The 11467-nt window shown below is 29.2% G+C and overlaps 1 protein-coding gene across 1 annotated transcript; it reads right to left on the bottom strand.

Moving 5' to 3' along the window:
* Positions 1 to 248: 248 nt before the first annotated feature.
* LOC109792477 (disease resistance protein RPV1) lies at positions 249 to 6377 on the bottom strand. Its single transcript, XM_083062522.1, has 7 exons — positions 5782 to 6377; positions 3438 to 4551; positions 3058 to 3333; positions 1926 to 2885; positions 1236 to 1838; positions 917 to 1073; positions 249 to 540 (listed from the first exon to the last, which is right to left on the bottom strand). The coding sequence occupies exons 1-5, from the start codon at positions 6273 to 6275 to the stop codon at positions 1377 to 1379; spliced, it is 3306 nt and encodes a 1101-aa protein (XP_082918648.1). The 5' UTR covers positions 6276 to 6377; the 3' UTR covers positions 249 to 540; positions 917 to 1073; positions 1236 to 1376.
* Between the last annotated feature and the right edge of the window lie 5090 nt (positions 6378 to 11467).

Raw genomic sequence — 11467 nt, 5'->3', positions numbered from 1 at the left:
AGAGAGCAACTATATTTATATAGATGCTGAAATGTGCACAACAAGCTTCATAAGTTGCAAGACTTCAACAGAAGCTATCTCCTAAGAAGAATACAAGAGAAGCTACTTCTTAACAGAAAGGAAGTGACACATAACTGAGAGTGACAGTGACTCAACCCTCCACCTTAGGCCAAACCTAGCGATTCTTTAATAATCATCTATAAGCTTGAGGATAGTTTAAAATTATTCTTAATAAAATACAATAAAAATTAAAATATAAAAAATGTAATAATGTAATATAATAATTAACTCCTCTTGTTTATGTTCAAATGGGTTATGTGAAATTACATTTTGTAAAGGAGCAACTCCATCAATATAGTAATCAAGATAAAATATGGTTGGCCCATGAACAAGCTACGTATCCAATTTGACTAAAGCCTAATTACAATTTAATCATAAATTTAACAGATTGAATCAAACAAACATGGTCTTCTTGTTTCGGTCTTTAATCCGGTTTTCAAAAAGTTGCAACAGGTGGGTGTTGGCCAATGTCACTTCCTTCTACAGGAAAAAGGATTCAAATTGTGATAAGCACATAAAACATGTAAGAAGAAAACAAAAATATAGCAACTTCAAGCTTCAAGATATTTTTCAGATTCAATCTTCAATTTAGTTTTCAAAACATTACAACAAATAATCCATTTTGTTTTCCTATTCTTTTGTTAGGAATCAAAATGCTTAAGACTAGTCAAGCCCTCTAATATCAGAGCACAGGGCAATGACTATTTGGATCAGAATATGAAACAGATTCTATTTGTTTTAAGTATATATATAAAACTTGAATAAAACCAACAAAAATACCATAATATTATTATATGTCAACATAAAAAGGATTAGAAACACATTAAACAAAAGAAAATTAGAATCATATGCTTACCAATAGAAGGATCCTATAGATGCAGGATGTGGAAACTGATTAAACAAAAACTTGACTGTGTTTTTCCATGAGGATTTGGAAGCACCCTTTCTCCATTCTGTTGATATTTGTCTCAAGTTGTGTGAACGACCACTTGTATGAAAATATTAATTGCCACCTTAGAGTCACAAGTAAAATTGGTCAAATAATGTACAAAGACAAGTTAAAAAACCAAAAGGGAGTTAAGGACCAAACTAGCTATTTACATTTTTAAAGTAGTAATAATGAAAAAGATGACTAAGAGCATTTCTTCTATTTACAATCAAACAAGTAACACTACCTTTAACATTTGTGCAGCTTGCAAAGAGAGGGTTGGACAATATATCCCTAAAGTCATTGTGAATTTGAATTCTGCTATGCAACCATATTCAATTATGCCACCAATCCTTCTATATGTGAAAGCGTAGCTGAAATGAAGTTGCTACATGTTTTCTTCAATTGCCAAAAAGTTGTCCTTCTCATATACCCAACGATACCCATATTTTTTCACCTCAATAGGCCAATAGCTCGTTATTTGAATTTCCAATTTCCTGTCTGTGATATCCCGTGGTGGATTAGAATAATAGAACAACCACAAGTGATCTTCCGTGACTTGACGTTCTTCACCCGAAACCAACGGAATCACAGCAGTATAACCACAAATAAATTCTGTTTTGGGAGGAGGCATTCTTCCAGAAGAATGTGCAAATACTACACAACAAGCAAGAGCAATACAACCATTGTCATGCTGCATAAGGGGTGCTTCATCTAAGGTTATGAATTTACCCATGCCTACGTGCTGATTGTTGAACCAACCAGGTATTTCACTTCCTCCAATAATACTTGAAATGTTTGGAGAACACACAGTATCATCGAACCACAGACATTTGTATTGGTAGTAGGCCTAGTACCACAGACATAGCTAAGAGTTAGTTCCTGGTTCCTAGTACCACAGACAAAGAAAAAGAGAGAAAGGAAATAGTGAACACACCTTAAGAATTTGTATCGTCCATGAAAGAGCCTTGCTACGGCAGCATTTCAACTCAACCAATTTTGGACAACAATAAATATTTAATCCTGCTTTCTTGAAGTTGTTATTTCTCAAAAATACTGATGGGTCATTTATTCTTAAACGAGACGTTGTTATAGACTCTGGGATCAGGTATCTTTCTGGTGACAAGTCAGTTTGTGAAGGGAGCTCAGGCAAATTTTCCAACCGCCTACAATCCCTTAAATTTAAATTGTACAGTTTCGAAAGCTCCTTGAGGCTCGGAAGTGTGGCAAAATCATTTCCCATTAAATTTAGAATTTCTAAGAAACATAAACTTCCAATAACATCAGGGATTTGAACTAAATTGCATGACTTCAGATAAAGTTCACGCATATGAGTAAGAGTAGGCGAGGAAGGCAACATGCAGCTAACTGAATCTTTATTTGCTCTAGGATGAAACCACCTTTTCACGATGGACGATTTTGAGTGGGAACAAATAGGAGATTCACCTATACAAGGCTTCATCATTTTCTCTTCATCTCTTGCTTTAAGACTAAATAATTTTGGACACCAGGAATGATTCAGGTATTCTAGAGAATTTAGACGCAATATGTTGCTGGATAAGCTTACTAGATTTTCACACTCACGCAAATCTAAAAACGTAAGCTTTTGTAGATGACCAATAGATGGCTTGATCTCCTTCAGTTTTATACATCCTCGAAGATTTAGAGTTTCAAGACTTAGGTTCTCTTTGAAATGTGGTAACTTGATAAGACTTGTACATTCTTCCAAATCCAAAAGAGTCAGCTCTCTTAGAAGACCAATGGATGGATGAAGCTGCCTGAGTTTTTTACATCCTCTCAAAATTAGACACCTAAGATCTAGAGCATCTCCAAGATCTGGTATCTTCATTACGTTTTTGGAATAGGAGAGATCCAAACGTTGTAATTTGGGTAGAGGCTGCAGTGAAGGGACAATAGTAGGCAACAAAGTTAATAATAACATTCGGGTTTTTTTTTTTTTGTTTAGTTAATATGACAAAAAGTAAATAACATAAGAGGGCTTGTATTTTTATTTTTTAATTGAATGAAATACAAAATACAAAAATCTAGAATATAACAATTTACAGTACCTTTCTCTTTTTCCACAGTTGTTTCATGTTGCTCTCACATAGAGACAACTCAACAAGGTTCTCTGGTTGAAAGCTTTGAGGCAAACTCTTAAAAGGATATTTTTTCCATTCAAGATGTACTAACTCATTGGACAGATGATTGAGGCTTCCCGAAAAATTCAGAGTATGAAGCATGAGCAACTTAAGATGTCTCATTTTTGATAGAGCATCAACACGTATTGTTATTTCATCCAAAAAATCAGGGTATGAAACTATGGCCTCAATATTTTCAGATTCCTAATAATGTAAAATGGGAAGAAAATGTTAGATTTTTTCTAGAGCATTTACACATTGTATAAAAATGACAACCCGAAATTTTAAAATCTCAAATAATATTTTACCATATTGTCTGACATAACTTTGTGCAAATCTTGATAATCCCACAACCTACTCCACTTTCTTGGCTCTTTAGGGAATTTTTCTCGAACAATACACTTTCCCAAGTCTACCAACAAGCTGTGCATATGAATACCCTCATACTCATCAATGGTTATGAGCGATTTGCTAGCAAGAACTTGTAGACCACATTCAGGATGAAAACCACGTTGATTTAGAATCTCCATCACTTCTTTCTTGATAGAAAAATTGAAGAAGCAAGCAATATCTAAAAATAGCTCCTTTTCAAGGTTATCCAAGTCATCAAAACTTATTCGTAGGACATTCATAATTTTTTCACTTTTAATTTCTTTTAGCCTAGCCAATACACTTCTCCATTCTGGGATATTTCTATTACATAAAGATGAGCCCAATATTTCAATTGCCAAAGGATGGCCTTGAACATGTAATAGTATATCATATGTCAACTCCTCATAACCACTCATAATATGATTACCTTTGAAAGCATATTTGTAAAACAACTGAATAGCATCTTCGTGATTCAGTGGCTGGACTTGATAAACATCATCTACTCCATGTTTCCTCAATATAAGATTATCCCTAGAAATTATGATAATTCTACTCCCCCTACCTAGGCATTCACGTAATAAAGTCTCCCTATTCCCTGTAAACATATTTAGTTGCCTATCTTGATCAACATTATCAAGAATAATAAGAGCCCTTGCACCTAATAACCTTTCCCATACTAAACACGTTCCCTCAGAAGCATTGGAAATCTCAAGATTCTTTTCTTTAAGACATTGAGAAAGCAATTGCTTTTGTACACCTATAGTACCATAAGCTTGATAAATGTTGCTTACATCAATAAAACAACAAAAATTATATTGCTCAGAGATTCTTTCATATAAAGAATGAGCAAGAGTTGTCTTTCCTATCCCACCCATTCCACTAATTCCGACAACTCGAACATCGTTAACCAATTCTAAACACAATATCCTTGATAATGTTTCAACACGAGATTCCATTCCAACTAGATTATCTTTTGGAAGACAAGAAAATTTATTACCCAATATATCTTTTATCTTTTTAATAATTTCTTCAATCATTGCATCTTGTTTCCTGAAATGTGAAAGAAAATGAAGGATGTCAAATTATCACCCAGAGAACCAAAGTAGAATGTACAAGTATAGGACATGAAAATTACAGAGTACTCTTTTCCCTTTTAAACATGCTTATTTCACTAAGCATGTATTTGTTTAGACCCACTACTAGAATTTCTCTTATTACATGCGATTTTTCCTGCGAATTTTTCATAAAAATTTGCAAGAAATGTTGTTCATGCAAATTTTTTTACGAAATTTTATTTGCAGGTAATACCTTCGTGGATAATATATTTTTGCGAATTTTAAAATTTGTAGGAAATTTTCCTGCAAAATTTCTTGCGATAAAAATTCGCAGGAAAGTTTCCTGCAAAAAAAAATTTGCAGGAAATTTTCTTACAAAAAAAAATTCGCAGGAAACTTCCTGCGAATTTTTTCACAAGAAATTTTTTAAAAATTTACTATAAATTCTATATTTTAAGAATTCATAATCTTTTATTTTCATGCCTCATACATAATCTTTTGAATTCTAAGATTATAAATTATAAGTCTAATACTCAACCATACAATTCAACTTTTAAGATAAGTGTTACTTCAACTTATATACTCTTTAATTGTTTTATTTTCAATCGATGTGAGACTTGAAGATTTTTTAAAATATTAAATTTATGAATTTAAATATATTTTTTATTTTTCCTGCGAATTAAAATTTGCAGGAATTCGCAGGAAATGTTACCTGTAAAATTTTTTTACCATTTAGTAAACATTACTTGCAAATTTATTTTTGCAAGAAAATCAGCAAGAAACAAAATAAAATTCTTACAATATTTTCTGCAAATTTTTACCATGGACATTTTTTTTTCATGATTATTAAAATTGTAACAAAATTTGTAAGAAATATCTGTAAATTATTTTTTGTAGGAAAATTCGTAAAAAATTTCTACGAATATTTTTTTTGCAAGAAAATTCGTAAAAAAATTTTGTAAATATTTTTTTATAGGAAAATTCGCAAAAGTTTTCTACGAATATTTTTTTGCAAGAAAATTTGTAAAAAAAAATAACACTTTTCTAGTAGTGACCTAATCTTCATGTTACCTCTTCAACTTTATTTTAGAAAGGGATAATAAATACAAGAAAACCAATGACAAAGTAATGATGAATATATGCACATGGATATAACATATAAGGTAGTGTTATATAGGTAAGAAATTAAGATCCATCATTAAATGAGAGAAGATTGTTAATTTACTTGTTTTTTAAATCCCAACCGGAGTGATTGGCCACTCGATTGAGAGCTTCTCTCCATCTCTGAACTTCCTCCATCTTCTCTTTATCTTCATGTTTGGAAAAGGCTTTTTCATAACATCCACTTTGTTTTCGCACATCTGAAGGATCAACATCATAAAAGATAGGAAGAACACGCCTTTGTGAAGTTTGAATGCAATTGCATATGTGTACTAATTCACGCAAGCACCAAGTGGAGGAAGCATAGTTCTTAGAGAAGACCACAACGAAAAGGCGAGACCCTTCAATGGCTTGTAGCAACTCGGGTGCAATGGATTCACCTTTGTGGAGATGTGTATCATCTTTGAAGGCCACAATGCCATTTCTACTGAGATCTCGAAAGAGAAAGGAAGTGAAGTTGTTGCGTGTGTCTTCACCGCGGAAGCTCACAAACACATCATAAGTTCTTATCATGTGAGATGAAGAGGAGCTGCATTGGATGATGGCGTTAGAAGCCATTGCAATTGCCAAAAGTGGAAGCAAACTTGTAGAGAATGAATGATATGCGAAGGTGCAAATGCAAAAGCAAGAACAAGTGATTGAGGAGAAAAACAAAGGGTGGAGAGTGAAGATATATAAGGTTTGGGAATTGAAGCTGTAAATGAAGTTGGTTGATAATGTATTTAAGTTGACTATTCTCACTATTAGTTGGGTCCACTTTTTTTACTTGATCATAAACCTAGTAGTACATATGATAAAACTATTCTTCCAATGCCTTGTTTTTATTCCACAAACGTGCTTGTGGTTTGGGAATTGAGGACTCTTGTTGATTGCATGCGTAAATGTTAGATTATATTTCTCATGTTAGGTTCCGTACGTAAAGAGAAATTCACCAAATACCCTTATCATTTCATACGTGAATTTTCTCAAATCAACGCACTCGCATTATATTTCTCATATGTTAACTTTCGAGTCTATGCAAAAGAACCGTTATACACCATAATTTATTTTATTTATTTGATCGTGCATCAAAAATAATGTCGAGAATATGTTTAAATATTTTTAAGAGAATAAATTAGTTTTGATAAGAATTTTTTATTTATGTTTTAAATATTTAAATTTAGTTTGTTTTGATTATTTTAAGATTTGCTTCTTTATTTTTAGAATAGGATAATTTTAATATTTAATTTTTATATTACAATTTTTTTTCTATATAGAACTCAAAATTAAATGATACTTATAAAAATATAATTTTATAAAATATAAATATAAAATAACTCATTAAATAAGTGGGAAAAAAAAACTTCACTGTATTTTACAAGAATATTACTTGTATCCATTTTCATCAAAGTTTTGATACTAAGGGAACGAACTAATCCTACTGAAAAGTCTTGAACAACACTATATGCATGGCACTCAAGTCACATGAATACTTCTTCTCTTTGCTAGTAAGGTAGTGTTTAGTATAAAGGAAAGAAATAGAAAAAGAAAAAAAGGAAAAAATAGACAAAAAAAATTAATGTGAAAATTAAATTTATTTGGTAGGAGAAAATTAGAAGAAAAGTGAAAGGATTAAATTTTTTAATTAATTTATATTGAATTAAATACATTTATATTAATAAATTTCAGTTTATTAAATATATTTATCATTATTTTATTTATTACAATAATTATATTTTTATATTTATATTATTTAATTCTTAAAATAAATAAATATAAAAATATTTATATATTTAATCAATTATATATAGAAAGAGAGGAGGGATCCATATCCACTTACTTGAAGAATAATTCAAGAATAATTTTAGCTAGGTTTATTCTACTCAATAACTCATATCTTATTCTAAATTTTAATGATTTATCCATTTAAATATAGGTTTTTAATATATAAATCAAGTCTGTAAATTTATAAATAAATAAAAAAATTAAAAATCATACGATACTGCATTTTATAAATTCAAAATGATAGATAACCATAAAATTATTTTATACTTTGTTTGAATTTATATAATAAAATACATTTTTAATTTTTTAAAAATTTACAAACATAATTTATGTATTAAAAATTTGTTATTAAATGATTAAATTAAATTTGAATGAAATAATTACAGTTATTCTTAGGACAAATAAATTCATTTTCAGTTAAGTTTATAACAAAATATTATATATATATATATATATATATATATATATATATATATATATATATATATATATATATATATATATAACCACAATCTACTATGGACTTTGATGGACACATGAACTTGGAAGCTGTTACATAGTAACTTCCTTCCTTCCCCTTCAGCATGTGTTTGGATACACATTTTAGGACAACACACGTTTTTTCCTTCTAAAATATGATTTTTATTTTTATGCATGTTTTAAAATTTTCATTTTTACATGATTTTATAGATAAAAATCAATTCTGATCAACGTTGATAAAGATTATTTCTATGCTTTGAAGAAATTAATTTTGACCAACACTGATAAAGATAAAAATCAATTCTCCAAACACAAATCTAAACACGCACTCATATTTGAGTAAAAGATTAGCATAGATCCTACATATATAAAAACTTCTACACACACCTCTACTTCATCAAACACATTCTAAACCCATTTTTCACACACTACTCTCTTCTTCCCTCTTTAATCTCTTCTCTTTTACTACACCAAACAAAGCATAAGAAAGAAGCACTATGCAAAAAAGAAAAAAACAACGAAGTTATCTTTAAAATTTATTTTAATTTTTTACTTATTAAATTTGAATTGTTATGAATTTTATGAAATAGTAATATTTTCAATTTTAAGATATAATTTTAATTTTTAGTTGACCGACTTATGATGGAAAACTTGTTCCATTAAACTTCCTTTATTTATTTGATCGCAACGTAGCAAAAATATATCAAGTTTTATTCATTGTATTTTACAAGAACTTTACTTACATCCATTTGCATCAAAGTTTTGAAACTAAGGGATCGAACCAAACCTAATGAACCGTGATAACGTTGCCGAGTCATTATCAAATGAAATTAGATTTCTCAAAAATTTTGTAATATATAGAACTAATCTAATTTATCTCTCAGGTTTGGGAGAATTTTATTTCAATCAAATTGTAAACAACAATATAGAAAACAGAAGATAGAATTTCAACACAAAATTTTAATATTATTAAATATCGGTTTAAGGTTTCAATTCCTACTATGAAATTTTTATTGTTCACAACAAATAAGAATTCTCAACCAACCTAATTCAATTCGAAATTAATTAATATAGAAATCTAAATCTATATTATGAATTCCATTAAAATAAGAACTGCAATCGCAAACTCAAGGTTCCAAAAAAATTCAAGAGCTGTAAATTGAATTAAATTAAGTTGATTTAGGTTATTTTAAATATGAAATTGCATATTCTCATTTATGTTTAAGATTCAAAACAAAAATTCAATATCATGAAAAAATGAAACTATCCTAAATAGAAAAGAGAAGAGGAAGAGAGAATTCGCTCGATAAAAATTAGGAACTCAAATTTACCGTGGTTCTTGAAACCCTAAATCGATTGATGGATTAGCCTTGCCTCACAATCATGTTGCTTCAGCCAATTTAAGTAGAGAAGAGAGAAATCTCGTGAGAGAGAAGAGAAATTTCATGAGAGAGAAGAGAAGAGAGTTGAGAGAAAATGAGAGAAACTTCTTGAGTAAAAGTAAAAGTTTTATGCAAAGAGTCATTACATGAATTTAAAGCCAAAGTAGGACCTAAACTAAGAGTCCAGCCCACTAATTATACTCTTAGAACCTAATTAACTACAACTAAACAATTTCAAGTGCAAGGCCATGAGCTACGCTATTTAGGGCTTGAAAACATCCAAATTGGGTTTTTTTCCCAACATAGAAGTTATAGATCTTCCTCTTATCTTTTTAGGAATACCATGTTTGCCTAATTCGAATTGTATAACTCCAAATATAATTTGCATAAAAAACTATGTTAAAAAAGAAAATTATTATGAAAATTTAGTAAAATTTACAACTGAATCTTAAATGATTACTTATATCTATTTTCATCAAAGTTTTGATACTAAGGGAACGAACTAATCCTACTGAAAAGTCTTGAAGATTCTGTGCGAATTCTCTGAATTTACAATTTATGTCTCCGATAATACCTTGTTGGAAAACCCAAAAGTTTCTTCTTCAAATTTACATTTATGATTTTCGTTCCAATCTTGTTATTATATTTTTAAAGATTTAATAGAATTCATGTCATAATAATTATGGTTATCTAGTTTTTCCCCTTCATTATATAAATTATTTTTGTACTGTAAATTAAAAAAAAAAAATAGTGTCTCTTTTAAAAAATGAGCCCTGGATAGTCGTGTATTTGACTGTGGTCAGAGTCGCACTGAAGAAAATTATTATAAAATTATTTATTATTTTTTAATAATTATTTTTTATTATAAAATCATTTTTTAATTTTTTATTATAAAATTATTAGGATATCAATAATATTTTTAAGTCTATTCACAATAGACATACTCATTTAGTACCAGTAATTTATATTATAATTAAATCACTTCTATATTTATTTCATGTTATTAGATTGTCTAATAAATTATATGGCTTTTTGACCAAAGTAGGGTTGTATGGGAAGTTATTTACGTAAATAGTGCTGTTTGAAAACTATTTACGCCTTTAGGGATGTTTACAACGGTGTCGCTATGGGCCATAGCGACACCAATGCCACGTGGTTTTTTTTTTTTTTGTGTGGGGTGGGCTCGAATGAGCCAAAACAGTGTCGCTATGGGCTGAGGCGACACAGTTTGTGCGCCATTAAAAATGGTGTAGCCCATAGCGACACCATTTAAGAAAAAAAACAAAAAAAAGTAAAATAATTTCTAAATTTAAAAATAATGAAGTGAACTTATATATTTATAAAAATAAAAAATATTTATTTAAAAACGTAATCATAAAAAATACATATAATTATTTTACAAGTGGCGCTATGGCCTATAGCGACACTGTGTCGCTATAGGCCACAGCGACACTACTAATTTCTTTTTTTTTTAGTTATTATTTTCTTTTATTTTAAAATTAATTTTATAATACCAGTTAAAAATGTTAATTTGTAATTATAAAGTTAATTTTTCTCTTATTAGTTTTATGTATATATATTTTTTTCGTTTATTATTTTATGACAAATTAAATAATGCATTTATTTATTTTTTAAGTGTGTCGCTATAGGCCACAGCGACACCATTTAATGTGTTTTTTTTTATTTAAATTATTTACTTATTTTATTTTACCATTTGTTTATTTTATATTAGCAGTTAAATAATATTGTAATTGTAAAATTAATTTTTCTGTAATTAGGGTTGTGTATATATATTTTTTTCCTTTATTTTAATGTTGTTTTAGGTGGCGCTATGGCCTATAGCGACACAGTGTCGCTATAGGCCACAGCGACACCATTTAATTTGTTTTTTTTTTTTTTTTAAATTATTTACTTATTTTATTTTACAATTTGTTTATTTTATATTAGCAGTTGAATAATAATTTGTAATTGTAAAATTAATTTTTGTGTAATTTCTTTATTTTTCTATGTATATTTTATCCTTTAATTTTTTTTTATGGTGTCGCTATGGCCCATAGCGACACAATGTCGCTATGGGCCATAGCGACATTATCAGTATATATACCCCCACCCAGCTACGTTCTT

The sequence above is a fragment of the Cajanus cajan genome, chromosome 8 (genome assembly GCF_000230855.2).
Source record: "Cajanus cajan strain Asha chromosome 8, NIPB_CcT2T_4, whole genome shotgun sequence".
Taxonomy (NCBI): Eukaryota; Viridiplantae; Streptophyta; class Magnoliopsida; order Fabales; family Fabaceae; genus Cajanus; species Cajanus cajan.
Note: the sequence above shows the minus strand (reverse complement) of the source record. Positions and strands in the feature narration are given on the sequence as shown.